Below are 27,689 nucleotides of genomic sequence, written 5' to 3' on the forward strand. Positions count from 1 at the left end.
GGGGTGCGTGTGTGTAATGGAATGATCTGTATGACATACCAAGACCAAAAAAACAAAAAAATTAACGAAAAATAAAGACAAAAAAAAGAGGCCGAGGGGTGTGTGGGAAGGGCAACCCCTTTAATATGGAATCCCGTCACATTCCATCACTGTCACTGCTAGACAGACGTCGGTACGGTGTTATTAATTCAAAACCCGAAGTGGCCGTAACCTTTTCTTCTTGGCTGCGGTTCATAGTGCGTAAGACGTATCCTCTCGCGCAAGATTGGTCTTGCCCTCCCCCCCCCGCCGGAAATCGCCCGCACATGGCATCTCGCGGTCTAAGTAAAGGGTGCTAGGCCGCCGAGACTGGGGTGGCGTCTTTGGGAGACTACCAGATCGGGGCCCGGCAGGGAAATCATCTTGTCTCAGGCCTTCTAGCAGAGCCAGCGTATCAACCTTGGGAATTTCTGTTGATTTTCCGGACTGCTGTGTGCGGACGCATCTGACAAGACTGGACATGTTTGTTTGCTGCCCTTTTGTTGTTACCTGGTGTTTGCCCGCGGTATACATGCAATGATGCTCATGTGCAGAGACAATGAGCCAATGAGCGTAGCAAATGCTCGTGCGCGTACTGCAAGTGAGATGATCTGGCCTACGACGCACTTGCAGCCATCATGCTCGCCCTGCCATGAGGCTCAGCTTGCGCCGTGAGCCCGCTCCACCACATCCGAAGCGGCCCCTCCATCTTCGGCGGCAGAGCCGACCGCCGTCACGGTACGATTCCGCACGGCAGGCTTGCAGCCGAAGTAAGCCGCCTGTTGCCGGCCCACCTGGAGTCTGCCATTCCTGCCGTCGTCGCGCGGCTCATGCCTCTGATCGATGCGACCGTCGACGGCATTCTCCACATCTTCTGGCGGTGCTGCGCATGGCGCATGGCGGGGAACAGCAAGGCGATGAAAAAGCAGGTAGTTCTTCCTTGCCACATGCACTTCTCGAGCGTTCTGGTTCCATTGACGGTCCACATGGTGAAGCTGTCCCGGCTTTGGGGGGGTTCCGCTTTGCCGCTGTATTGCGAACTGTGAGGTGGCATCCCGCACGTCCCACGATCGGCTCACTGGACTTGGATTGCCACTGACGGTATTCAAAGCGTCTGCATCCCGCCTGGCCTCGGTGCTGGATGTACATTTTCTTTAGAAAGAAAGGAAAGAAAAAGAAGAGAAAAAGAGAAGGGGGAGAATCTGGCTGGGAGAGTAGCCATACTGTGCCCCTCCATCAACCTGCATATCTCTTTGCTCACGTTACCAACCTGAACCGAGATAAGAGTCTGACATTCACCGCACTTGCCACTGCAACGCAAACAACATGGCCCATGTCAATCTGAGCACGCGAGACGTCAACGTCCTCGAAAAGATCAAGGACCCCGAGTCCAACCCGGCTGCTGGCGTCATCACCGACGAGTCGCTGCCCCGCGACCCCCACGTCACCAACTCGGCCGACTACGACAAGGTTGTGCAGCAAGAGCGCAACATCATTGCCAAAATCCAGGCCCTGGAGACCGAGTTCAGCGAATCCCAATCACAAGATGCAAACGAAACAGCCATACAGGGGTATCAACATTGCCTTGCCGAGCTAGACACTCTCATTTCAAAATTTCCCAAGTACGCCAGCGCTCGGAATAACCGCGCCCAAATCACCAGAAGGCTCTACGGAGACGCCATGCTGCTCGAAATCACCACCGGCATGCCACTGCCACTGATTGAGCAGCCTGACGCCACGGAAAAGAAGAAGGCTGCCGTCCGCGCCCTACAAGACCTGGAAACATCCATCTCTTTACTATCGCCAGCTACCTTGTCGACTCCCATCTCGCCCCAGGCAGCACGAACCTTGTCCATGGCCTACACGCAGCGCGCGGCCATCTACCTCCGCACGTCCAAGCTGCTGTCCGACCGACTGCTGGATATCGACGAGAGCCGAGCCGAGGCCAACTGGAACCGCGTCGAGTTTGAGCAGGCTGCCTCGCACGACTTGGCGTATGGTGGTCGCTATGGTAATCAGATTGCAAAGGGGCTGGCTGTGAGCGTCAACCCGACAGCCAAGCTATGCGGGCAGATTGTTCGGGAGGCCATGAAGAAGGAATACGGGCCGTCTTTTGATGCGTAAAGAGTATCATTGAGCCGGAGCTAGAAGAAGGAGAAGTAAAAGAAAAAGAAAAATTGCAAGAGGTTCTGGCTTATGGCCACGGGGTAGTTATTGGAGCGTTGGATTAGGGTCATTTGCTAGGGTTACATCATAAGCAGGCGTTTAAATGATTCCGGGTTGATGCAAAAATCATGCTGTTTTCTTGGACAAGCCGATACGCCTGAGATGTGATGTGATCAGCAATGTGTTCAGGCCAAGAATCGTCTGCTCCTCTACATACCGCAAGCCGTTGTCGATGGTCTGTTGGGTCGTGTGCCCCTTGGCCTTTTCCTCCCGATTGATGCGCATGGCCGCAGCTGATATGCCAATGAAGACGGCAAAAATGGGGTCAGCGACCTTTGAGATGATGTACGTAGGAGCAGGCATCGTGACAATCTCGGCGCGAGCGATGCAATAGTTCCTGAACGAAGCTTCGGCCCGAGCTATCAAGAGGAGTAGAAGCTAGCTAGTACAGAGTACGCTGACTATCGAGCTTGCACAGTCATGACAAGCACACCACTTGCCCCCATATTCACCAATCACAGCGCACAGCACTTCAAGCGCAGGTCCCTCGAGAATCACGTGATAGCGCACATGCACTCGCTTGCCCCAAATTTGCCAAACCCACAAACCCCAAAATTTGCACAGGAATTTCTTACGTCCACGGTCCACGACGTCGAAATCCCCCCCCCTCCAACTAACCACATACCCGACCACACAGCAGGGCAAAATGAAGTTCCTCAAGGTCGGCCGAGTCGCCATCATCACCCGCGGCCGATATGCCGGCAAGAAGGTACGATTTGAAACTAAGACACAGAATGCACAAAGCGTCTTGTCCCGGCAGTGAAAGCGTTTGCCAATCCCTCGAATCGGATCCCATTGCAGGATGCAGGGAAGAAAAGTGCGCGAAGACAGGACGGGACGAGGAAGATGAGGAGAAGAAGGCGTGGAAATCGAGCCAAAACCTATGCTCGCTACACTGCCGGATAATTGAAAACTAGACGCTTCCCAACATTTCTTCAATCCACTCGAGACGCGCGATCAGCAAAGGAAAAAAAAAAAGCCAGAAACAAAGTCGCTGACAGGACATTGCAGGTCGTCATCATCCAGCCCGTCGACAACGGCAACAAGCCTCACCCCTTCGGCCACGCCGTCGTCGCCGGCATCGAGCGCTACCCCTCCAAGATCACGCGCCGCATGTCCAAGACCCGCCAGGAGAAGCGATCCAAGATCAAGCCCTTCATCAAGGTCATCAACTACAACCACCTGATGCCCACGCGATACACCCTCGAGCTGGAGGGTCTCAAGGGCGCCATCTCCGGCGAGACCTTCAAGGAGGTTTCCCAGCGCGAGGATGCAAAGAAGACGGTCAAGACTGTGTTGGAGGATCGCTACAAAAGCGGCAAGAACCGCTGGTTCTTTACCCCTCTGCGTATGTCTCCCCACCGTCCTTTGCTATTTTGCCACGCAGTCAATTCCTGTGTCTTGCTTTCAATGCGAGGGGTGTGATTTTGCAGCAGCTGGAGAGTCGCAACTAACTTTGGGCTGTAGGATTTTAAACGTTACGGACCGGGAGTTGGCGGGACACAGGCTGTAGGGAGCAATTGGCAAGGCTTATGGGCTCAATGAAGTCAAAGTTCATTAAACACAACTAAAAATTCATTTTTTTACATCCAGTCTGCTCTTATTGCCGCGTGAAGAATCACAAACTTGTGCATACGGGAGGGGGAAATTGCAAACGCAACAAAAAGCATCTGGTTTATGTGGTTTAAACTGCATGGTGTTTTGGGGGTTGCTGTCTGGCATTGTGGTGGGTTGTTCCAGGACATGATACTCTGGAATTGACCACCATTTACAGCCTTTGTGACCAGTTATGTGATTGACTTGGTGCTGTGAGGCGTGACGTTGTTGCGTTATGATGGGCTATGGATACGTGTGGCTGCAGATACATCTTGAAGGGTATCAAACTCTTCATCTGTAACTTGTCAACAACTGTTTATTGTATTCGTGCGACACCCGTTCAATTGGACCGACGTGCAAGCTGAGGGTACAGTCAGCCTCGGCTTCACCAAAATCTCGGCTCACTCAGCCTCACGTCGTTGCCCAAATTTGGCTATTTCATCTCTACGTTTCTATAGGTCAAACGCCGTCTAAGGTACATCAGATTAGACACTTCATAATGCCGCGTCCCGTGCAAGCTCCGCCCAGGAATGCGCTCCAGCGCCCAGCGCCCCAAGTTTGCTCTATATGCGTAATACGATTGAGAGGCGTGTCTCTCTTACAACCGACTAAAAAAGTTCATAGCCTCTTTCCCTTGTCTCCAAATTAAAAATCAGAGCTCACAAAGTTGGATTTTTGTTTGGCCAACAGCTGTGCCGGACGTAATGGCATATTCGAAGTAAAAAGAAAAAGATGAAAATGAAAATGAAAAAGCATACTGAAAGAAGAAAGTAGCGTGAAAAAAAGAACCCTTCCTTGCTACTGCCAACAGTGACGTGCTGCGGATACTGGAAGCACCTCTATGCGCGACCGACGCGCGATAACATCTCTGCCATGTTGAAAAAAAAAGTTGCATATAAGTGGCCAAAAGCCCACTCGCCTACAGAGCGTTGGCGGTTGGTCATTTATTGTGAGCGAGTCTTACCGAGACCAGCAACGGTGTTGGTTAGCCTGGTAGGGTCATAGGAGTATGAGGGAGCCAGAGCAGTGAACAATGAAAAGAAGATGAAAACTGCGAGAACAATGATGGCAATCTTGCGCAGAACAGGTTTGCGAGCACCAAACTCGGCCCACTGTCGGCTAGCCTCGCCCATGTAGCCCTTGAGCTGCTCAAAGCCAAGCTTGTAGTAGACCATGCCGCCCAGGGCAATGGAGTAACCGAAGAACTGGAGGGCAGTGACAGGAGTGCCCCAGATGATCATAGAGGCAACAACAAGCATGATGTCCTTGAGGACACCGCAAAGGGTGAGGACCACAGCGGAGGTCTTGCCAATCTAGGGTTTGCTGTTAGCATCCTTGAAACTCCATTTTGTTTTGTTACAATACTACTTACCAAGAAAACGACGGACACGTTGAGCATCAGGGCGCAAAGACCGTTCAGGAAGAAGGTGAAGAGACCAACATTGTACACATCAGCCATGGAAACCTTGGGGACTTCCCACAGGAGAGCAACAACACCGTTCATGACGGCGCAAACAGGCGCAAAGTAGTACAAGGAGACAAGAGGGTCCATCTTGAAGTCGGCAGAGCTCAGAAGTCGCTGGACCATGGTAAGGCGGAGAGCTTCAAAGATGATGCCGCCAATCTGGTACAGGACTCCAATCAAGACAAAGTTGATTTCACCAAACGAGGCGATGATGACACCCACAACAATGGCGGACACGTTGAGGAACTGCTTCAGGTTGGGCTGAGAGACTCCCAGAGACCATCCAGCGATCAAGACGGCGACAGGGGTGGTGGCCTTGAGCATCTGGATGAAGGCGACCGAAAGATAGAGATAGGTCAAGTTTCCACAGATCAAACTCAAACTGAAAAACAGGCCGATGGGCACCACAGCACGCAGGTAGACACGGCCAGTCATCTTGACAGTCTTTCGACCATCCAGAAGAGGGGTAAATCGAGCCATCAGCTGTGTAGCAACAGTCGCAAAGGCCATGTGGTAGGTGGTGAGGATGACGGGGTAACCTGGACGACGACTTGGATTAGCACAACTCGTCTTTTGTTCATTTCCCCCGGGAACAACGAGTCGTAAAAGCAGAGGTTGGAAAACATACGGAAGTTCAATGTATCCAGAACCCATTTGTTGAACAGAATAACCGACGAGCTGAAACCAATCCAGACACTAGAGGGCTTCATGTTAGCGCTGTGGTACGAGCAACGATGTCATCGTGCTAGCATTTTCCTCCTCGGCTAAAGAATCATTGGTCGTTCTTACATTACGTAGAAGGCAGGATGAACCACAGACTTGGGAGGCTGAGGCTTCTCAGCCGCAGGATTGACCGTGGGCAAGACGGGCGACGAGGATTCCGCGCGGGGAACCTCGCCAGAGACGCGAGACTTTTCCTCAGACATGATGGATATGAATGTATGGCGCTGTGATGAGTTCCGTCAATGGTAGTGGCCAAGGTCGTGGCGATGCCTGCGATGTCGAGAAGTCTGAGGCGACGCGCAAAACGAGCGGACGGACTGCCGTGTCCTCTAGCAAAAAGGCACTGTCCAAAAGGTTGGAAAATTGGGTGGGGGGAGAAGGAAAGAGAAGCAAAAGGGAGTGTGTGTGCGAAGCCTGGCAGGTATTATGCAATTGACGAGGCTTCGGCAGAACAAGGGGGGGGGGGGGGGGGGGGGGGGGGGGGATTGTCTATCAATAAGAATAGAATCAAAGGGTTTATTTGGTGGCACCGAATCCTGCAAAGCGATAGCCAGGGCTCAAGGCACGCATGGAAATAAAGAGTAATTGGTGGAAGCAAGGAAGAAAAGGTTACTCCGTACGAGAAGTCGATCTGAATTGGTCTTACTGAAGGATAAAATTGGAGTGGGGGACATAGGAGGGAGAAAAGGGACGGGAATGGAGCGTGTTGGCGGGCACGAGAGGACTTGACCATTTCAAGTAGGCGATTGAAAATGGCACTGTCAAGGTCCGGTTGCAGACACGCCCGCAAGCCCCCTAGCAAGTGCGCAATTGCATGCTGACGGAGTACGGAACACCAGGACGGAGCACTGAGCTCAGCCAGTATGGAGTGCTCCGTAGTCAGTAAAGGGGGGGTGCAGATTATTGGGCGGCTGCGACCACGCAGACCAGTTCACACACCCCTTTTTTTGTTTTTCCCGGCATCAGCCAACACAAGTGCTGATTAGTACTGGCCGCTGGCCGCTGCTCCAGCCTTCGAATCCGGCCGGTGATGAAAGCACAGTGGCGAAATAGTGCAGCTCACGGTGACGTGCCGAAACATATTGGACCCTGCTCCGGGGTGTGGGAGTGGGATCCGTTCGTGACGCGCGTGCGTGGGCCGCGATGGGGGGGGAGACAGGCTACCGAGTGCAGCAGATCGACAACCCCCGATGCTATTGGTAAAGCGAAGTGGCCTACTGCTCCCGAGTCATCGTCCATCGAAATACGCTGACCTTTGTCCAGCCATTACAACAAGTTCCGAGTACTGAAGCACCATGGGCCCTACCGAGTCCCAAACAAGGGAAAGCATCCCAACGCGCCAAATTTCAACGGTCTGCTGCTGCGAGATTGTGCCGAGTATTCCAGTGTTGCAAACGGGTACAACCTGGTGGGCGGGTGTCGAATCACACCGCCGGATGTCACCCACGTTGAAGAACCGGCTGAATGCCACCCATCCCAATTGACGCCGCCAGGACAGGGAGATTGGCACTGGGGCGACTAGGGGGACCTAGCACAGCATACACGGTATTAATTACGGAGCATCCATGGCCAGAGGCTTTGGAGCAGAAATTGACAACAGATCCCACGACGAGCACAACGAGAGGATATTAACAAAAGAGGGGAGGAGGAAATAACTTTCTGTGCAACCATCCGCAAAGCCTTGCTGCGTCAACTGTCAAGGAAGCCTGGCTCGGACTCAGGGCCAGAAGACAGACTGTCGATCGGGGTGCTCAACTTGGAACACGGCTCCTTTTGCACCGAGCATGCAATGAATCACGTCTGGGCCCTCTGAAGTTGACTCGGAATATCGTGGCATCATTGCCGTGCTGTACTCCGTATTGAGGGAGTCATGCTCGTGTGAGCCAGTGTCCCGAATGTCAATACAACAACTTTTTGTCCGTTTTGGATCGAGGCATGCTTAAACTGCCACATAGACGTCCCTACCCGGAACCAAAAGCGACGGCATGCCAAAATGGCCACATGTCTTCAATGCTGCCGCCCACGGTTTCACTATTTTGGGGTTTGACAGGGGCACACCAGCGGCTCGCAGGGGCTAGTAGCCACGAGCATGCCAAGCTTCTTCTTTCCCGCCTTCTCTCACAATCACCCATCCCCAAGGAGTTTCTAGCGCGCGCCCAGCTTTTAACGACGAAGCTTGGCAATGAGTACTATAGATCCAGATCTGTCTCTCTGGATACTTCGAATCATTGTCCACCATGGCGTCGTTTGCCATGGCGTCAAGTATTCGGATGACTTGCAGGCGATTTTCCGCCCCATCCTCCAAGACGGGCACTTTGGCGGGTATCGAGTCTAACGATCGCTTCGGGAATGAGCGAAGACGGCCAACAGCCCGCACTGTACTCCGTACTAGTTGAGATATGCTGCCAGCGTGCTCTATAATCGAATCTGGTTTCGAGTACGGAGTGCTCTGTATCGAGTACCGAGTAAGTCGGTGGGAATGAATCCGCATGCAACGTTGGCAGTCTTCTCTCACGCACCCGTTCGGGGTACTCCGTAGAGAGACACAAGCAACGACTTCTCTTCCGGCTCCCGGAAGAGACTCTGCCATAATCTGTGGCTTCACTTCCTGGCCTCGCGCTTCGCCTCGGAAAATCATGATCGCTCGTTAACGTCCAATGGACGCAGCGATGTATCGCACAGTGCTCGTTGCGGAATACAACACCCACCCGGCCAGCCCATAGATCTTCACCACTACTCCGTAGTATTCGAGCATACCACTTGCGCCGTCATGTCGATGTCCAACCCGCCGCCCACTTTTGTGGGCTCTGGCGGCTTTAGCGGCCCACCGCCATGGGCCGTTTCATTGTGACCCTCTTTGCCTCTCTACTCCGTATGCCTCCCCCCTTTTCTGTACAAAGTAGTAAAGTAGTAGTAGTATGGCTGTTTGTTAAAGGGCAACGAGTAATTTTCGGTTGAAGAACAACAACGGATGAAGCCCGAGGCATCAGGCAGGGATAGACGAATGGCCACCCAAGTCGTGATCCATGGCATAAAGACGATCTTGATCTGCCCATTGTTTCACAAATTAGGTGTGGACATTACCGCAGCACGGGTCAGCTTCTGATTGAGTGGCGCATCTGCTTCAAGTCATGGCGTCTGTTGATCTCTTTTCAGGATGGGCTGTCTCCCAAAAAATGACGCTGGGACATGCTTGTAATGAGAAATCAACCCCTTTCCCACCTCCCTCTTCGGGGCCATGTTCGGAAATATTAACCGCAACTATTCATTTGTCGGTTACCATGCTTGCATACTTGTTGATCAACACCTGGCGCTCTCGAGTAAAAACCCATCACGTTGTAATACGGACAGGCAGTTTGATAACTCGTCCTCACTCCTGTCTGACTTGAGTTTGTCTCTGTGCCACGGGCAGGCGGTGACAAGGCAGGATGCATCTCCGTGGCATTGGGAGTAGATGGTCGTGGTAAGCGAGCCGGGCTCGTCTCTGATCATCGCACTCTGTACAGAGCATGGAGTATGTAGTAATATGTGTAACTAGCACCGAGTTACGGAGCACTTCGTAAACGTAAACAAACGTGTGCGAGAAGTAGCAAGTACGTACTCCATAGTACAGTCGCGAATTCAGAGTTCGCATATCAAGACTTTTGAATCCACGTTGCCTTCCTGTTCCAGCCCCATGTAACCACGGGTCCTCCTTATTGGTATATTGTGGCATTCGCACCTTGAAAGCTTCATCTTGGGACGGGGCAACTTGTCAAGTGCGCGGCAGCGGGCCGACAGTCAAAAGAGCCCTATTCATGTGTTCTGTACCGGTCGTAGTCACGGAACGACAGCTGCTCCCGATATCATGGCTTATTACTCCGTATTTACCAGAGCAAAGCCATTCATGATGATGATGGCGTTTCGGTGACCATCATCTCAGGAAATTACACGCACCTTACCCTGGCTGACCAGGCCGCTGGGGGGGCTGGCTATAGCGCGAAAAAAAAAAGAGATGACAGATAAGAGTGGGACGTCGTGTTGTGGTGCCATTGTCATTACATTCTGTGGTACGGAGTACTTCGTAGTAGCTGGCTTTTCCGGGGAGGGGGCAATGTTATAATTTCATGGCCAAGGAGCATTGTGTTGGTCCATGAGTAACAATCATTCATCGTTTCACATTACCAGCTGCAAATCCCGCCCAAGGGGTGGTGCTGCTGCGTACAGAGTCTTCGGTACGGAATACACCAGCACGCAGTTTCGAGGTTACGCAATCGAATCTGGAAAATGTAGACGGCGAAATCAAAAGACGTCTTGTTGGATAAAACGGCGCAGCTCGCGGTCATACTTGTGTTGTTTCCCATTCTGACAACCAAGGCCAAAAAGATGTGATCGGTGGGCCGCATTCCTCATTCCGGGGTCGTAGGCCTTGAAATCCCACTCGTTGCACAGACGAGATCCACAGCATAAGTGATGCTAGTATCACCGTGAACAGGTTTGGCGATCGATGGGCGAGATTTGTGCGGCATCCACTCGTTTAAGCTTCGCTGGGCAGCAAGGGGTGCGTTGTCTTGTTAGCTCCAAGTTGATGAGATTTCCGTACGGAGTACAGACCGGCACATCAGTACGGAGTACTTAGCACTGGAACCATTGCCTGTTCATATTGCAGGACATGGGCGAGATGTGTGTGGTGGTAACTGAAGGTGGGAAAAAAGGGGCGGCGTCCGGATCTTGCATGGCTGCCGTGCCCTCAGCACCCAGCCACAGCCACACATCAACATTGAACCAGTTGACCTTTTTAAAGGTGCATGGCTGGTTGCGTGTGCAGTGGCAGTGGCAGTGGCTTGCCCAGGTTGGAGGGGTCCATGTCAACCAGACCTCAAGACTGGAGGCTGGTCTCCGTCCACCCCTGGATCCAACATAATTTTAGCCCCTCCATGGGCCTGACCAGACGTGTCCCCCTTTTTCTTCCCCTCTGCTGCAGCCGCCTGTCCAAGGATCCACAGGATAACAATTCCCTTGGCACTGGCAACATATCTACAGCAACTAGTCGGTCAGTCAGCGTTGCTTGCATTCTCTGAGATCGCAGTCTCTCCTCTTTGCTCCTTCAACATCATCGCGTTCCCAAAGCATCGCATCTTGTTGCGGCTAAACGTTGCTTCTTTTGAACCTACCAGTCTCTGCCCCTACGCTTCCGTCATCACCGCTTCACAATCCCCACCATGGGCGCCGACACTGTGAGTTGATTGTTGCAATTGTCCTCGCCTTTGCCCTTTGGAACTGCCTGGGCGCCTTGGGACGTAATAGAGAGATTATTCAAACTGACCGCACATCTCTTTTAGTAAGGTTGATGTCCTCGTCATTGGCATGGGACCTACTGGTCTCGGTGCTGCCAAGCGACTGAATCAGATTGTGAGGCCCTCACCGCCAAATTCTCATCCCAGTGCGGTGGTCGATTGCTAACTTTTTTCTTTCTTTCCTACCGCGCAGAATGGCCCATCATGGCTGATTGTCGACTCTTCAGACAAGGCTGGTGGTCTCGCCGGCACTGATACCACCGACGAGGGTTTCGTAAGTTTACATTATCCCGGGGCCAGGCTGACGCTGCTTCGAATGCTTGTTCCGCGCGACCTTGGGCAATTCAAAGGCAATTGTTGGCTAACCAGACCCCTTCCCAACAGCTGTACGATGTTGGCGGCCACGTCATCTTCTCCCACTACAAGTACTTCGACGACTGTCTCGACGAGGCGCTTCCCAAGGAAGATGACTGGTACACACACCAGCGCATCTCGTACGTTCGCTACAAGGGCCTCTGGGTCCCCTACCCCTTCCAGAACAATATTTCCATCCTGCCCAAGGAGGACCAGGTCAAGGCCATTGATGGTCTCATTGACGCCGCCATGGAGTGTCGTGTGGCCAACACCAAGCCCAAGGACTTCGACCAGTGGATTCTGAGAATGCAGGGCGAGGGTATTGCTGATATGTTCATGCGACCATACAACTACAAGGTCTGGGCCGTTCCCACCACAAAGGTAAGATGGACACCGTTGTCGCTCTGTCACCCGGGCCCTCGAGGCTGACTGAACCAAACTAGATGCAATGCGAGTGGCTCGGTGAGCGTGTCGCTGCTCCTGATATCAAGACCGTCACCAAGAACGTCATCCTGAACAAGGTTGCTGGCAACTGGGGCCCCAACGCTACCTTCCGATTCCCAGCCCGCGATGGTACCGGTGGTATCTGGATCGCCGTCGCCGACACTCTTCCCAAGGAGAAGAAGCGCTTCGGCAAGCAGGGTGAAGTTACCAAGGTCGACGCTGAGAAGAAGATTGTCCACTTTGCCGACGGCACCACCATTGGCTATGGCAAGCTGGTCAACACCATGGCTGTCGACCACCTCGCTGAGAAGATGGGCAACCAGGAGCTCATGAGCCTTACCAAGCAGCTTTTCTACTCCACCACCCACGTTGTTGGTGTTGGTATTCGTGGTGAGCGTCCCGAGCGCATCGGTGACAAGTGCTGGGTAAGACATGCAAATCTCTCTCTCTCTTTTGCCTTTTTTTTTTAGGAGGGGCCCCAATTCACAAACTAACTGTGCCTTGCAGCTCTACTTCCCCGAGGATAACTGCCCCTTTTACCGTGCCACCATCTTCTCCAACTATTCTCCATACAATCAGCCGCAAAAGGACGCCAAGCTTCCCACGCTGTACCTTGCCGACGGCACAAAGACGTCTTCTGAGGCCAAGGAGGGTCCTTACTGGTCCATCATGTTGGAAGTCTCGCAGTCTTCCATGAAGCCCGTCGACGTTGAAAACCTACTCAAGGACAGCATCCAGGGATTGATCAATACTGAGATGCTCAAGCCCGAGGACGAAATCGTCTCCACCTACCACCGCGCCTTTGACCACGGTTACCCTACGCCTTCTCTGGAGCGTGAGGGCGTCCTGAAGCAGGTCTTGGCCAAGCTCCAGGATATGGACATTTTGTCTCGTGGCCGATTTGGCAGCTGGAGATACGAAGTTGGTAACCAGGACCACTCGTTCATGCTGGGTGTCGAGGCTGTTGACCACATCGTCAACGGTGCTGTCGAACTGACACTCAACTATCCCGACTTTGTCAACACCCGCAAGAACGAGGAACGACGCTTGGCACAGTCCTTCAACTTTGCCTCCTCTGCTCTGACCAATGGCACCAACGGTACCACCAATGGTGTTGCCAACGGCACTGATTTGCCCAGTCGTGATCGTGCTTCATCCAAGGCCTCTGCTAACGGCGGCCACAGCCGAAAGTCGTCCAAGCAGGTCAAGTAAATGAAATTGACAAAATGGATTATGGTAGGGTGAATATGAATGGGAAGGAATGATTGGGAATGTGGACCCGTTTTCCCATGGGGATCTAATCTTACAACAACAAAAACAACAACAACCCCTCCCAAAAAAAAAAGCAAGAAAAACCAGCATTCCTAGACGATAAGCGATACCGGGAACAAATGTTCAGAGTCTTATGAAATGATGGATTTTGGGTCATGTCGGGACATCTAGAGTTCGGCAGGGTGGGGAGGTGACACTAGGGTATGCCAGGGACAGCTACCATCGGGACTCGCACGAGGAAGGGAGGTTGGCATAGAATTTGATCTCTTCTGAACTTCGAACTATAGATGCGGTCGAGAAAGAGAGAATAGAGCTGGGCCGCTCTCGATTTAGACTACGCAATAGCTAGGCTATCAATTACGTATTCTTGACAGCATGTGACTAGTTCGAGACGCTAGGCGATTAGCCCGGCTCCGTACGTACTCGGTAATAAGATGTGGTGTGGTGGGATGCAAAGTGTCCCCACGGCCGGTGCCGGGCCAAGCAAACCTGCATCCAACGAGGCAGACTGCATTATTTTGTGCGACGCAAAGGGGGATCAATAGACTGGCAAGCGTATCAGACAGTGACATCATTCCACTGGCTTCCCGCCTGGGCCCATGCGTCGAATCTCATTTGACGGTACACGACGCATAGACAGGCGTTTGCAGTTCGTGCAACAAAGGGGGAGAAAGGACTCGACGACAGCATGTAGCATAGAGTTGCTGGGATGAAGCACCACTTGACTCCTGCCCTGCCATGGATCCATTTGGCGCGGCGCCTGGCGACTATTTGGCGAGTCCACTGCTGTTCGCATGAAACCCGATATAGGACGTTTCTAGTTCCTGGGGGTTTCCGAGAGATGTCCGGCTGCAGGACTGACAATCCTCTTTTTTTCTCTTCCTTTTTTGTGGCCCGTCCAGTAAGACTGTACGGAGACGAGGCATTTCGTGGAAGAATGACTCGGTGAGGTATCCACTTGCCTTGTACGGGGCAAATTTGGTGTCACTGTTGGGGGTGGGAGGAGCTTTTGAGCCTCTTCCTGGTCGTAGTTTGTGGCTGTTTAGGGTAGAGGGTCGATATAGCAAGGTCCGTCCGTTTGTCAGGGGACATGGCCATTGTTCATCTTGGTCGCCGCGGAGTTGAATTGGCTCGTTGGTGATGGGTGTCGTTTTGGGTGAAAGCGGGGATGGATGACTGGCTTCATCCTGGTGTTGTTTGGCTGGGTGGTTACGCGCTCGCGCCGCTGGTCGACCCTGGATGTTGGATTTCATCAAGAGTCGACCTTGCCGGGTCTTTTCTTTCAAGGCACCTTGACCTTGTCGAGTGGACGGACGAGCCGTGCGGGAGAGAGGCGGCCAACGACAGCATGGATTCTGCGGCCAGTGGTGCTTGATCGGCACGCGGAGGGCAAAACTCGGCCGCATCTGCACTCAGCGCCAGCGCCGGCGCCATCTGCACCGTTGGGAACCGCTGCTGGTTCCCGCTCCTATTACTAGCTAGCACTTCAGGATTGGTCTTGACGGCCTCACGCCCCGGTATCGAATTGTTGGACTCGAGGACTGGTGCCTTTTTTTTTATTTTTTTTAGAGTTTGCTGGCAAAAGTCCCACATCCACGGCCCACTGTAGAAACAATGGTGTACATACGTACATAGCCATGTAGATATATTTGCTTGACGAGTTGAAGGGCAGAGAGGAGACGGCCACGATGGTCGAGTCTGGTGCACAAGCCTATATAGCACGGTGATCTTTGCGTGTTGGTGCGCAGGGTTTGGTGTGTAGCAGGAATAGAAACAGCTCAGCGTCCGGTGGTTGGATGCAGCACGACATGGAGAGGGAAAGAGTGACGGTGGATCGAAACTAGCTCTGCAGCAACCACCAGGAAGTGTTGGTGTTGGTACGTGATACACATGCCCAGTTGGCACCAGGTTGCCCGCAAAAGGCCAATGGCGTGGCAAGAGTGCTGGATTGACCTAGCGCCACACCCAGTACCAGACGTACATACGCCAGCGGCACCGGACCACCACCGCACACCACCGCAGCAACCACACCAGCACTGTTACAACAACGCTTGGCTGGGTCATTATCCCAGACTCGGACTGGGCGGCCACAGCTTCGACTACCGCTTCTTCTTCCATTGCTCACCGCGCTTTTCTTGTCGTATCGCCTGCCATCCATGGCATTTCGCCATCATCGTGCACCGGAGTCGTAATCATTTTTTTGTTGCTTTGTTTCTTCTTCTTTTTTCCTCTCCTGCGTTTCCCCTTCTGCCGCCGGCCGACCGAGGATGGGCGCTGAATCTGGGTTTGCCTCGTCGACCGCATGTCTGAGCCATTGAGTTCTTGACCACCAGCCCTTGTTCCATCCAGCTCACGAGTCCTCGGCCGCCGCCGACTGTCGCAGAAATTCCCTTCCAAGACGAAGCTGCCATCCTGTAGACAGCACTGCCTCCCACCATGGACGGCGCCGTTTTGGTGCCTGACGATGTCCTCGACTCGCGGCCGCCCCCGCCGCCTCGACTATTCGAGCGGCTTCGTCAAATAGCTGGCTACACCTGGGACGAAACAAAGGAGCCCATACACTCGAGCTATGATTTCTGGTAGGTTTGTTTTCTTCGTAATCTTTACTTCCGGTTTGCTGCATTGATAATCGGCCTTGTTCTTCAACGGGAGGGCCAGGGCGCGCGTGCGAATGCCAAAGATGTATATACACATGTTGGGTGTTTTTGTCCCTGGTTCAAAGCCGCAAAGCTGGACGATGAGGAGCTGACGTCGGCGACGTGGGAAAACAGGCTCGTTTTTGGAACTCGATTCGTATCCTCGAAACCATCGCCCCCGAGCTCAGGGCACAACGAATCCAGCCTCGGATCCATCACGAAGCTACAGTCTGGCCGGCCGTCTCCCTCTGAACATGGCAATTATGTCCCGCCCTCGGAGACACAGAGCACCGACACCCCCAAAACGCCGCTTCCGCACCGCCCGTCGACGCCGGCTTCGTCGCCGCCGCCATCCGCCGATGGCCCTCTCATAGTTGAAGAGTCGGTCGTCGCCCGCGTGTCGTCGCACAATCTTCGAGAAGAGCGGGCTTTTCAAATCGCCAAGAACGTTGCAAGGACCGCAGACCCCCTCGGCGAGCACATTGCCAAGCCCATTGATCTTCTTCGACTGAATCCCGGCCCCGGAGATCGTACTCACATCACCGTCGCCATCTATCAGTACCCAGGTGCCAACTACTTGGGCAAGGTCCTGGACTTTGGACCTGCTTTTTACAAGGCGCGAAAAGAAGGAGACGCGTACGTCTCGTACCGTGCCGCAACATCTAGCCATCTACGACCGCCGATAAACCTCGAATACTTTTTGGATTTCGCCATCGGCGCTGTGCAGTGTTTGGAGATTCTTCATCATGGGCTGGGCATAACTCACGGTGAGATCCGGGGCGACGCATTTCACTTCAACGTCGAGGAGAACAAGGTTAGGATTGTGGCTTTTGGCACTGGGTTGAGGTCATTTGAGCATGGGTTGACCAGCACCGGCTGGCTGACGCTCTCCAAGGAGGTTGGCGTCAAGAACAAGCTCCTCTACATTAGCCCTGAACAGACTGGCCGAATGCCGGCGGAGCCTGACACCCGGACTGATATCTACTCGCTGGGCATTTTAATGTGGACTCTGCTGACACAACAGCCCGTGTATACCGGGGATACCCCCATGGACATCATCCAGGGCGTGCTCGGCCGAAGGGTGCCCAACGTGGCCACGGTGCGGATGGACATTCCGGATGTCATTGGGCGCATTATCCAAAAGTGCACGGCCAAGAATGTCGCAGATCGTTATCACTCGGCGAGCGGGCTCCGCCATGACCTGGTCAATGTTCAGCAGCTGCTCTCCGATGGAGACTCGACGGCGCTCAAAGACTTGGAAATTGGGACCAAGGACATCTCGTCGTTCTTTATACTCCCCACAAACATGATTGGTCGGACTGCGGAGCAGAGCGAGCTCGTCAAAGTCATCGACCGTGTTTCGCGCAATCATTCTCTCGGCAGCAACCGAAATCGCTTCTCGGACGGATCTGGCCTTGCCAATGAACTGGTCGTCGCCGACGACGTCTCGAGCGAAGGGGGCGTAAGCTCTGGAGAGGGCACCAACAGACGGAGTGGCTCTTTCAACATGGGCGGCGGATCGTCAGAATATAAATTTCCCAGAAGCAGCTTCCACCCGTCCATCTTGTCTGACACGCGGACCCTATCAAACGAGACTGTATCCTCGAACCAATCTGGTCCCCAGCTCCGGCCGACGAGACCATGGGAGAGACATCACTCAATATCACTAGACACAGCGAGCGCCGCGGAGAGCACCGGCGGTCCCGAGAGTGGCCGGATGGGGGGCATGACCGAGTCCAGCGGCTCGAGCCTGTCACGACAGCTGGGCGCCGCCAAATTTCGACGGCGTGGGCAGTGCGAGGTGGTCACCATTGAAGGAGCCGGAGGGCTTGGAAAGAGCTTCCTGGTTCAGAGTGTTCTCGGAGAAGCTAGGCGGCGCGGCTATTGCGCCACCGCCAAGTTCGACGCGGCCCGGAGGACGGCATTTGGTCCCTTGCTCAAGCTGCTCTCGTCCTTGTTCAAGCAGGTTTGGGGTGAGACAAACACGGAGACACCCTTTCATCAGGTTCTCAAACAGTACGTGCGACCGGTCTGGCCAATGCTGCATAGAGTGCTCGGCCTGCCCGAGTTTCTCCTGGGACCGCCCGAGTCGGCGAGCCCCATGGTCGGACGCCCGTCGACAAACAACTTGCAGCAGGCCGGCCAGCGAAGTGGCGGAAAGCCTAGCAGCGGCAAACGGCGCGGGTCGTCACCGGGAAGCTCGCCGGGCCCGCTGAGCCACCACCAAGTTGCCAATGCCTCTGCCGCCGCCGCCACGGGCTTCCAGAGCTCCCAGGACTATCTTTGCGCGGGCACGTCGACAAAGACGACGCGCCTCATGAATACCTGCTTGGATATTCTTCGAGTCTTCACCACGCACAAATTCATCTGCTTTTGTCTCGACGACGTCCATTTTGCGGATGACGAGTCTCTGGAGCTAATAACCCAAATCATCGGCGCTAAGATGAAGATGTTGATTATCATGACGTATAGACCCGAGGAGCTTTCCAGGGAGAGGATGGACCAGATAATATACCCCGCCCAGCTAGAGGAGAACCACCGGAATGGCCGACCCCGAGTCACAAGGATCAGTCTCGAGCCGCTGACCGAGGCCGAGATACTCGACTATGTTTCCGCCACCCTGTCCCGGCCAAAGGAGGAGATCCTGTCGCTTGCCCTCGTCATTCAGGCCAAAACCGCCGGCAACCCGTTCTACATGCGGGAGATGCTCAGCGCCTGCCACCGAAAAAAGTGCATCTGGTATGACTATCGCGACAGCATATGGCATTTCGATCTCGACAGGTTGTTTGCGCAGTTCCAGGGCGAGAAGGACTACGACGTGCTGGACACCGGGTTCATCACGAGAAGGCTGGACGAACTGCCATCCGCGGCCAGGGCCGTCTTGTCGTGGGCTGCTCTGCTGGGCAACTCGTTTTCTTTCGAGATTATAAGTCGATTGATGAAGGGCGAGTTTGACTACGAGGACGACGACATTCCAAACTGCTGCCCCAGCCTCTCGAAACGCTCGTACACCGAGGCGGAGGCCATTGCTGGTCTCCAGGCAGCCATCCAAGCGTGCATCATCGTGCCGAGCGAGACTGACGACCGCTTCCGCTTTGCGCATGACCGGTACGTCAATGCCGCTGCTGCGCTGAAGGAGTGTAATGCGCGTCGCATGCATTTCATCATTTCCCAGACCCTTCTCAAGTACTACGCCGTGGAGGCCAGGCAACGAGAGAGCACCGCTTGCCACATTTGCGAGGCCGCTTCCATCATCAAGATGCGAGTCCCCGTGCGGCAGGAATTCCGCAAGTTGCTGATTGACTGCGCCCAGGCCGCCACCGAGAATGGAGCCAGACCGACGGCCGCCAAGTACTATGGCGCTGCAATTCAGCTGCTGCAGGCCGACCCGTGGTCGGATGATGCCGATGATGTGTCCTACGAGGAGACGATGCAGCTCTACCTGCGCGCCGCGGAATGCCACCTGTTTATGGGACAGCTTTCGCTGGCCAATGACTTGCTCTCAACCCTCTTTGCCAATGCAAAGTCGGCAATGGACAAGGCCCCGGCATACGTGTTGCAGTCGAGGATATTTGCCCAGAACGGCAACGCACTCGCTGCCTTCATCTCCCTAAAGGAGTGCCTGGCGGCTTTGGGAGTGCCTCTCGAGGACGAGCCTACGTATGAAAAGTGCGACAAGAAGTTCCACAAGCTGGCGAAACAGGTCCAGGGAATGGACCGCCAGTCCCTCATGAACCCAAAGAAGAACACGGCACCAGTGACCGCTTCCATTGGAGCCGTGCTGTCGGAGACGGCCTTTGCCGCATGGTGGAGCGACTGCCTGCAGTATTACCACCTCACGCTCGTCATGCTGGACATGCACCTCACCCGTGGAGCCTTTCCCCAGTCCGGCATGGCCTTCCTGCAGATGGGAGTCGTTGGCCTGGCCCGGTTCAACATGACGCAGTTTGCCGTCGACATGGGCACAATCTGCCAGGACCTGCTGTACTCTGCGCGAGACGCCTTTTCCATGGCTCGGGGCCAGATGCTGCATTCGTGCTTCATTGGCCATGTCCAGTACTCCATGTCGCTGTCCACCTCCCAGATGGACGATGCCATTGAGCTGGCGTCGGTTGGCGGAGACCGACTCTCCACCATTCTCAGCTACGGACACTGCGCGGTGACAAAGTTCTTTGCCAGCGAGAACCTCTCCGACCTGGAGGCGTTTTGCCAGTATGGCTGCGAGGACATTGTCAACTGGTCGCTGGACACGCGCGGTGGCGCGCTTCTCGTCGCCGTCAGACAGCTCTCCCGCGCCCTGCAGGGCAAGACCTACACCCATGAGCCGTTGAGGGTCATGACGGACGACGAGCACGACTCGGTTGGATACAAGAGCTGGCTCACGAGCCAGACGCAAGAGAGCAACCGTTCGTCCCTATTCTACGAGAGTCTCGAGCTGTGCGCCTTGTTCCTGTATGGCCACTACGAACGCGCCATTGACATTGGCCAGAAATGCGTAGAGAAGCTTCCAATGCTGTGGTCGGCGCGGAACAGCAGGCTGATTCTGCTCTTTTACGGGCTGGCACGGGCCGGCCAGCTGTTGAGGCTCATGCAAGACCCTCGCTCGCAAACCGACGACTTCACCGCCCAGACGGAAGAGATTGTCAACGAGCTCACCGGCTTTATCAAGATGATGGAGGACTGGTCGGTCGTGTCCGACGTCAACTACCGATCCTGGTCCAGGCTGTTGAATGCTCAGGTCGCGGAGCTTTCCGAAGACCATGGCCAGGCCATTCAGCACTACGAGGAGGCGCTGGACCACGCCGCCGAGCACGACTTCATATTCGAGGAAGCCCTCGGCAACTACGTCATGGCTGGCTTCTTCATCAGACGGCGAGCAAGGCGGTCTGCCAGAGCCGCCCTCCAGGATGCGGTGGGCCTGTATCGGCAAATAGCCGCCGCCGGCGTCGCGTCTGCCATCGAGGAGGAGCACAGCCTGTTGCTCCATGGGCCGACCCGGAATCATCGAACCGTCGAGGTTGGCATCCAGACAGACTTTGTCGCGGATCCGCCGCCCGCCCAGTACCGCCCCGTCGACGGAGTGGACGGCGACGAGCTGACACAGGTTCCTTCCAACGCCATGTCCGAGTTCAGGGGAGAACGGATCGGTGCGTGGCGCGGATCTATGCGGATGCCGACCGAGGACGGGGTCGGCCTCCCAGCCCTGGACATGATTGACCTGCACGCGATCCTGGTGTCCTCGCAAGTTATTTCGTCCGTGTTGCAGGTCAACGAGCTGCTCAAGACAATGTGTGATGTCATCCTGCAGACCTGTGGCGGGTCTGCTACGCGCGCTGCCATCGTCATCCAGGACAATGACACGGAATCGTGGTGTGTGGCGGCCAGCGGAGATCCTGAGAGGGGAGCGTCCGCCCACGAACCGGGCCTGCCGCTATCCGGATCAACACTCATCGCCGAAAATGTCGTCCTCTACTGTACCCGATTCAGAGAGTCCGTCTTCATCCCCGACCTCTTCGCGGACGAGCGGTTCGGCAACGTCAATGGAGGCTGGCTGCAGCGGTATCCCGGGGGCAAGGCAATCATTTCCATTCCCATCCTGCACGGCACGAAGCCCCTCCTCGGCGTCTTGTACCTCGAGGGCGAGCCTGGGTCCTTTACGGATCGCAACGTCACCGTCTTGCAGCTCTTGGTCAACCAAATCGGCATCAGTTACTCCAATGCCCTGTCAATGAAGAATGTCGAGAAGATCTCGGCCGAAAACCGCGGGATGGTGTCGGTTCAGAAGCGAGCCCTAGCCAAGGCCCTGGAGGCCGAGACCAAGGCAAAGCATGCAGAGGCAGAGGCCAAGCGGAACGTCAAGCTGGCGGAAGAAGCTGCCAAGGCAAAGGCAATTTTCCTTGCCAACGTCTCGCACGAGCTGCGGACGCCACTCAACGGTGTCATTGGCAACTCGGAGCTGCTGCGGGACAGTGACCTCAACAGGGAGCAGCTCGAAATGGCCGATTCGATCCGTGTCTCTGCAGATTTGCTGCTGACAGTCATCAATGACATTTTGGACTTTTCCAAGATGGAGGCTGACAAGATGAAACTGTACATTATTGCCTTTAACCCCGAGGAAATGGTTCGCGAGGTTGTCCGGGCAGTGTCGTATAGCAACCGGGAGAAGACGTCAAAGAAGAACGTCAAGATCATCCAGGACATCAACCTTCCGCCGATGCTCATCTACGGAGACCCTATCCGACTCCACCAGGTGCTGGGGAATCTCATTGGAAACAGCCTCAAGTTTACAGAGGACGGCTCCGTCACCATAGGGGCACGGCTGGACGCCGAAACCAAGGACAGCGCGACGCTCACGTTCTGGGTCCGAGATACCGGCATTGGCATCCCTGCGCAGCAGCTGGCCAAGCTGTTCCAGCCCTTTAGCCAAGCAGATGCCAGCACAGCGCGAAAGTACGGTGGAAGCGGTCTCGGGCTGAGCATCTGCAAATCGCTGATTGAGATTATGATGAAGGGCAAGATTCAGCTGGAGAGCGAAGAGAGCGAGGGCACAACCGCCTGGTTCACAGTTACTTTCGAAAAGGCCAAGGCGGACGTGTCTGCCGGAGACGCGCTCGGCAAGGCGTCGCCGCCTATTGACAGGTACTCGCTCATGACGTCGCCCTTTGACAGGGTGGCCTCGCCAAACCCATTCATGGACCTGTCTCAGGTCTCAAAGGAAGACGTCCGCATCTGCGTGGCTGAAGACAACCCAATCAATCAAAAGATTGCTATCCAGTACGCACACCGACTGGGCTACCCCAACGTCGTCGCCTACGAAAACGGGCTCAAGGCCATTGAGGGACTGCGCAAAAAGGCTGCCGAAGGGGAGCCGTACCACATTGTGCTCATGGACGTCCAAATGCCTGTGTTGGACGGGTACGAGGCCACAAAGCTCATCAGGAAGGACTCCATTGAGGCTGTGCGCAAGGTTCTGGTGATTGCCATGACGGCATCGGCAATCCAGGGTGACAGGGAGAAGTGTTTGGCGGCCGGGATGAATGATTACCTCGCCAAGCCGGTCCGTTCCGAAGTGTTGAAAAAGAAACTGGACGCCTATGTCGACGTTTCGGTAAGGCCGCCCCCTCCGGCCCCAACTCCCATCTCCCAAATCCCTACCCCCCTCCCTCCCTTGGTGGACGTACAGGAAAGAGAGCGAGGCCTCTATCATGACTTTTACACAACATGTATACTGACCCATTGCACAGAAGGCCGGCCTTACCGACACTGTACAATCACCAATCAGTCCCATTTCTCCCACAACCCCAAACGACCTGGAGGCCAACGGCACAAGCTTGACGTCGATTGCTTCGAATAACAAGGTGCTCAGGGATACCAGAGCCACCAACGACTCCATTATTGATCCAATGCAGGAAGATGCCGTGTACAACATGCCCCTGGACTCAACAAGCCTCCAAGCAGCCGATAGCCCCGTGCTCAGCGCAAATCGCAATGTCCAAAGGACGCTGTCGATGCATTTACCTGAGCTCACGCCCAATTCCACTTACCACCCCGACAGCCAGCCTTCCACCGAGGCGAGTACTCCCGAGGCAGTGTCCACGGGGGATCCAGTTGCTTTGCAGCCCAAGAGACAGCCGAGGAAATTGACCAAGACTCGGGGCAACAGCGATGTGCATTGGGATGCTGAGGCAAAGCCCGTCGACAAGGACAGGGAGAAGCACAAGGGGGTGTTGACCAAGAAACCGCCCCTTGCGGACGACCCCAAGGGTGATGCTTCTTGAGCGTGTCCTATTTCTAATTTTTGAAAGGGCTTGCAGGAGCAAGTATCCCGCAAGCCAACAATACCCGACCTCTGGCCTCGAAAACTTTTCCGTCACAAATCCCCCATAACCGCGTCAATATATACGATGTTAACGTCTAACGGCCGACCACTTTTTTATCATTCATCACATCTAAGCCACTATATCATGTCCGGGAAGAAAAAATCCACTGTATACTCCTTTCTTTTTGCGTTTTCTGGTGTTGTAAGGGTTGCTCCCCTCTTCATGGTGCAGGAGCCATTCTCAAATCCTCATCCAATCCCCCCTAATCTTTTGTGCTCGAGGATTCATGCTTGGTTGGGTGTAAGCTGGGTGCTTACGGTGCATGTGGGGGTATATAGAAAAAAATATTACCGATTTCAAGAATTCTTTGATTTGTTGTGCGTGAATCTTGTGCTTGAGTTGGCCGATTCGACCTCTGCTGTGGGTATAATGCCATGTCTGCCATGTTTGGTGCCTTGATAGCTGGAGTACGTTGCCATGTGATATTCTGGTACTCCATCTCAGGTCTAGATGACACCGAACTTCTCATATCCGGGCCAACGACGTGACGGAGTAGCCGGTCATCTCTAGTCCTTCAGACCACGAGTCATACCCCCGCCTCAGCTATAGACCGACTTTGTGCGTGGTCTTTGGACACGGCATCGCTTGGCATTGTGCGCTTGTTGAACGGTACATTGACACAGACACGTGGCTGATTGTGTCGGCCGACTTTTAATGCGCACTCGATAGGCGATCCTACTGCACTATTTTGCACTTTGGGGGGGGGGGAGGGGGGTGTTACGTTGTAATCCCTACAAGTTTGGTTCGGCGTGCCATGGTAAATTTTGTTCTGGGCTGACCATCCATGGCTTCGTCCAAAAGCTTGTGATGACGACCTCGTATATGGGGACATGCTGCGCCGAGAATCCCGTCATATACGTCTTGCAAATATAGATGAGCAGGACACAAAGTAACGCTGCTTATCCGGCACCTAGTGTCGTGTTGGTAGTGCGACAAGGGGAATGGGGTGGTAATGGTGGATGAATATCACGGCCGGCATAGGATACCAGCTAGATATGATGATGGTAGCTTCTGCTTGGCTTTCTTGTTTCTCAGTTGTAATGCACCATAACCAGAAACTGGCACGCGTAGATGGATTGATTTGTGCTCTGGGCATATAACACGCATGGCACATGACGCCCCCAATATATATGCACACCGGATCGGATCGACTCTCCAAATTAAATCGGTGGCTGGAACGCGCAACCGTTTCTGACGATGTGTTTGCAATACTCCGTACCCTACCAGGCGTTGTCTGGCATTGGTCCAACTCTGACCAGGGAGGGCCCTGGGGATGTTGCCTCTTTGTTTGGGTTGTATGGTCCGGCTCTGGTGACCGATAACGGACGAGTGCATGACATTCGAATGATCAGTGCCGGTGTTGGCAGGAACAAGGGCAGATCAAGTACATGACTGTAAATGGAGATCAGCTCGTGCGAACCTCAACGACGAGAAAGTTTTTGTCATCGGCCATGTTTTGTTTTTTTCATGGTTCTTGAGCGTCTCCAGTGGCAGCTGCAGGGCGGCTCGTTGGTGACACTATTGTGTTCCTACTAGTAGTATTGACTGTGAACGGTTGAAGTTTAGCATCCCTGCATAATAGGCTTAATATAGATGAAAAAAAAAAAAGAAAAGAAAGAGAGGGGGGGTCAGGTTTCCCAGGTGGTATGCGGCCAATGTTAGGGATTTACTATTTCGTCTTCAAGTTTGGGAGCGTGGTTTTGTTTCTTGTGTTCTTCTTTGCCCCCTTTTGGTTGCTTACAATTCAGACCCTGAATGTTTAGCCAGGTGTGACATAGCAAGGGGGGTTCAAGCCAATGAGATATCACTATTACAGAGAGTATATGGGGGTTTAAAGTACCTAATAACGCGATAAAATCTCTTATTAATAAAGGTTACTCTTACAAGACCCACTACTCCCCTGTTATTTAACCTATATTATAGTTAACAGCTATTAATATAAATAAAAAGAGCTTCTGTTAGCAGAAAAGTCCCTGTAAATAAACCCCACTTACTTCCTTGTCAGGTCACTCATGGCTAAACTTACAGGGGTTGGATTGTACACACGGAAAGCTCTGGAGGGTGACGAAGTGGTGTGAAAAGCCTTCCGTCTATTGAAGGAATGGAGCATTTTCCCCAAGGGGTTCTAGAGGAATTGAGCCCCTCCTCCACCAAGCAAATACTTTCAGGCGAGAATGCCAGAAGACGTACATGTGGAAGTTGGGCCGAAAGCGTTGCCAAATGCGAGGTCTGCGGTGGGTGGAGTGCATTATAGACCCCATAATTGATGAATGGGTTCGATGGAAAAAGAGTCGCTCAAAACGGATCCCAGGCTGGCCCGTGACGGGTCGCCCGCCGCCTGAGACCCATGACAGCGGGATAAGACGAGACAATCTGGCAAGCGTGTGCCGTGTGTCGGTCCTAGAGAGGACATGAACAGGGGAATCTAGACGAACCACACAACAGCCCACAGGTGTAATTGCTCAATTGATCCTTGGACCGTCTCGCCCGAATCGGATTGGTAAACGGAGAAGAGACCCCAGGACCTGGGGGGCCGAGAGGTTGCTCACATTTCCCTTTTTGGGGTTTTCAAGGGGTGCGCGGTGCTCCGTGTCGCCGTCAATCTGTCGATAGGTACTCCGTACCCCTCGCCTAGATGGCCAGTTTTCCCATATTCGTCGCCTGCGTTTTCTTCCTCTCTCCCTCCCCCTCCCTCTCTCTCTCTCTCTTTCTCTCTCTTTTTTTTTTTTTTTTTTTTTTTTTTTTTTTTTTGCTTTAGGTCTTTTCTTGCCCCAAATATCCACAATCAGCTGTCCACTGGAACGTGGTAAGCCCTGGAGCTGGTGAAACAAACCCCGGTAGACGCCAACGTGGATCCTCGTGGTTAACCGGTTGTCTGTGGGGTTGATCTGTTTGGGCCGACAACCTGTGCGCCACCATGGCATGGCACCATGCTGATGTTGCCTCATTGTTGAAACGCCGCAGCCAAGGATGTCACCCAGTGACCTCTCCCGCCCATCCAACTAAACAGGGCAGATGCGTCGGACAATGGATCCATTTCATCGTCTTTCAATAGCGCTTTTGCATCTCTCAGTTGCTTGTGGCGGCCCTTGCTTCCCTGCATCCACCCCTGCGCAAAAACCCTTGTTCATGGTAACGAGGTCGATCTGATCATCTTGTAGCTCGAAGATAAAGAAAATTTGCGCCTTGCATTTGCCAACAGTAAATGGCGTGTAGACTTTTGAAACCACAATTCTGGGTCACACGTGCCTTGATGGCAGCAAGGACCTTGCTAACCGGCTGTCGATCTGATGCCACTCTTGTTCGTTAACAGTCGGCCAGAGCAGTAGTGTCGGCTGCATAGCAGGAGACAAGTCATCTGCAAAGAGACAAAGAGAGGGTCATGACGGTCCGGGCGGTGTCGTGTGTGATTGTCCCCTCTCCTGCCCGATGCTGCACGCACATATTAGCCATAACAGGGAATAATGGCATGCAAGTGTGTCGTGCTTTGCAGGCGAGAGGGAAAAAAAAACCTGCAATCCCAAAGAGGATGAACTATTTGGTCATACGGGGCCACTTGGCGACCAAACGCTTTGCAATCAACCGTGGGCTCTTCTCCGCCTTTGGATTCTCACTTACACGTAGCTTCGTTATTGGTACTGGCACGCTGTCTCCTGCTGAATTTTGGCCCAGAGCCTCCTGGGAGGGGGGGCCTCCCTCCTAGCAGCGACCGGATTTGAATTGGGCTGTTTCGACGGTACTTCTCAGAGGACAAGGCAGCATCAAACAATGATAAGCCTCAGTCCACCCCCGAAGAGGA

The 27,689-nt window shown here is 53.9% G+C and overlaps 6 protein-coding genes across 7 annotated transcripts; 4 read left to right on the forward strand and 2 right to left on the reverse strand.

Annotated features, from left to right (window-relative positions):
* Positions 1-465: 465 nt before the first annotated feature.
* On the reverse strand, positions 466-1,265 carry J3458_019060 (uncharacterized protein; the record flags this gene model as incomplete). The annotated part of the gene is made up of 2 exons (XM_066121386.1): positions 466-1,155; positions 1,243-1,265. 2 exons carry the CDS (start codon positions 1,263-1,265, stop codon positions 678-680), a joined length of 501 nt encoding a protein of 166 aa, XP_065973743.1. The 3' UTR covers positions 466-677.
* Positions 882-2,653, forward strand: J3458_019061 (uncharacterized protein). Its single transcript, XM_007810165.2, has one exon. It carries the CDS (start codon positions 1,345-1,347, stop codon positions 2,140-2,142), a length of 798 nt encoding a protein of 265 aa, XP_007808356.2. The 5' UTR covers positions 882-1,344; the 3' UTR covers positions 2,143-2,653.
* A 175-nt stretch (positions 2,654-2,828) lies between these two features.
* RPL27B_3 (60S ribosomal protein eL27) lies at positions 2,829-4,118 on the forward strand. Its single transcript, XM_007810166.2, has 3 exons — positions 2,829-2,953; positions 3,256-3,592; positions 3,712-4,118. Exons 1-3 carry the CDS (start codon positions 2,891-2,893, stop codon positions 3,717-3,719), a joined length of 408 nt encoding a protein of 135 aa, XP_007808357.1. The 5' UTR covers positions 2,829-2,890; the 3' UTR covers positions 3,720-4,118.
* A 666-nt stretch (positions 4,119-4,784) lies between these two features.
* On the reverse strand, positions 4,785-6,231 carry J3458_019063 (uncharacterized protein; the record flags this gene model as incomplete). The annotated part of the gene is made up of 4 exons (XM_066121387.1): positions 4,785-5,153; positions 5,213-5,844; positions 5,934-6,001; positions 6,095-6,231. 4 exons carry the CDS (start codon positions 6,229-6,231, stop codon positions 4,785-4,787), a joined length of 1,206 nt encoding a protein of 401 aa, XP_065973744.1.
* A 4,726-nt stretch (positions 6,232-10,957) lies between these two features.
* Positions 10,958-13,314, forward strand: J3458_019064 (uncharacterized protein; the record flags this gene model as incomplete). The annotated part of the gene is made up of 5 exons (XM_066121388.1): positions 10,958-11,419; positions 11,498-11,578; positions 11,689-12,039; positions 12,102-12,527; positions 12,610-13,314. The coding sequence occupies exons 1-5, from the start codon at positions 11,375-11,377 to the stop codon at positions 13,312-13,314; spliced, it is 1,608 nt and encodes a 535-aa protein (XP_065973745.1). The 5' UTR covers positions 10,958-11,374.
* A 2,098-nt stretch (positions 13,315-15,412) lies between these two features.
* CHK1 (Chk1 protein kinase) lies at positions 15,413-24,499 on the forward strand. Of its 2 annotated transcripts, XM_007810169.2 has the most exons (3): positions 15,413-15,953; positions 16,146-23,118; positions 23,255-24,499. In XM_007810169.2, exons 1-3 carry the CDS (start codon positions 15,811-15,813, stop codon positions 23,786-23,788), a joined length of 7,650 nt encoding a protein of 2,549 aa, XP_007808360.2. In that variant the 5' UTR covers positions 15,413-15,810; the 3' UTR covers positions 23,789-24,499. The 2 variants fall into 2 exon arrangements, with proteins under 2 accessions (XP_007808360.2, XP_065973746.1); XM_066121389.1 differs by having other exon boundaries at positions 16,146-24,455.
* Positions 24,500-27,689: the final 3,190 nt, after the last annotated feature.

This window comes from Metarhizium acridum (assembly GCF_019434415.1).
Source record: "Metarhizium acridum strain ARSEF 324 chromosome Unknown scaffold_555, whole genome shotgun sequence".
NCBI lineage: Eukaryota > Fungi > Ascomycota > Sordariomycetes > Hypocreales > Clavicipitaceae > Metarhizium > Metarhizium acridum.

Excerpts from the sequence above, each read along its gene's own strand:
- J3458_019061 (XM_007810165.2), top strand. The coding sequence starts at position 1,345 with ATGGCCCATGTCAATCTGAGCACGCGAGACGTCAACGTCCTCGAAAAG.
- RPL27B_3 (XM_007810166.2), top strand. The coding sequence starts at position 2,891 with ATGAAGTTCCTCAAGGTCGGCCGAGTCGCCATCATCACCCGCGGCCGA. Across the intron at positions 2,954-3,255 it reads GCCGATATGCCGGCAAGAAG|GTCGTCATCATCCAGCCCGT; the intron begins GTACGATTTGAA and ends AGGACATTGCAG.
- CHK1 (XM_007810169.2), top strand. The coding sequence starts at position 15,811 with ATGGACGGCGCCGTTTTGGTGCCTGACGATGTCCTCGACTCGCGGCCG. Across the intron at positions 15,954-16,145 it reads CACTCGAGCTATGATTTCTG|GCTCGTTTTTGGAACTCGAT; the intron begins GTAGGTTTGTTT and ends GTGGGAAAACAG. Across the intron at positions 23,119-23,254 it reads ACGCCTATGTCGACGTTTCG|AAGGCCGGCCTTACCGACAC; the intron begins GTAAGGCCGCCC and ends CCCATTGCACAG.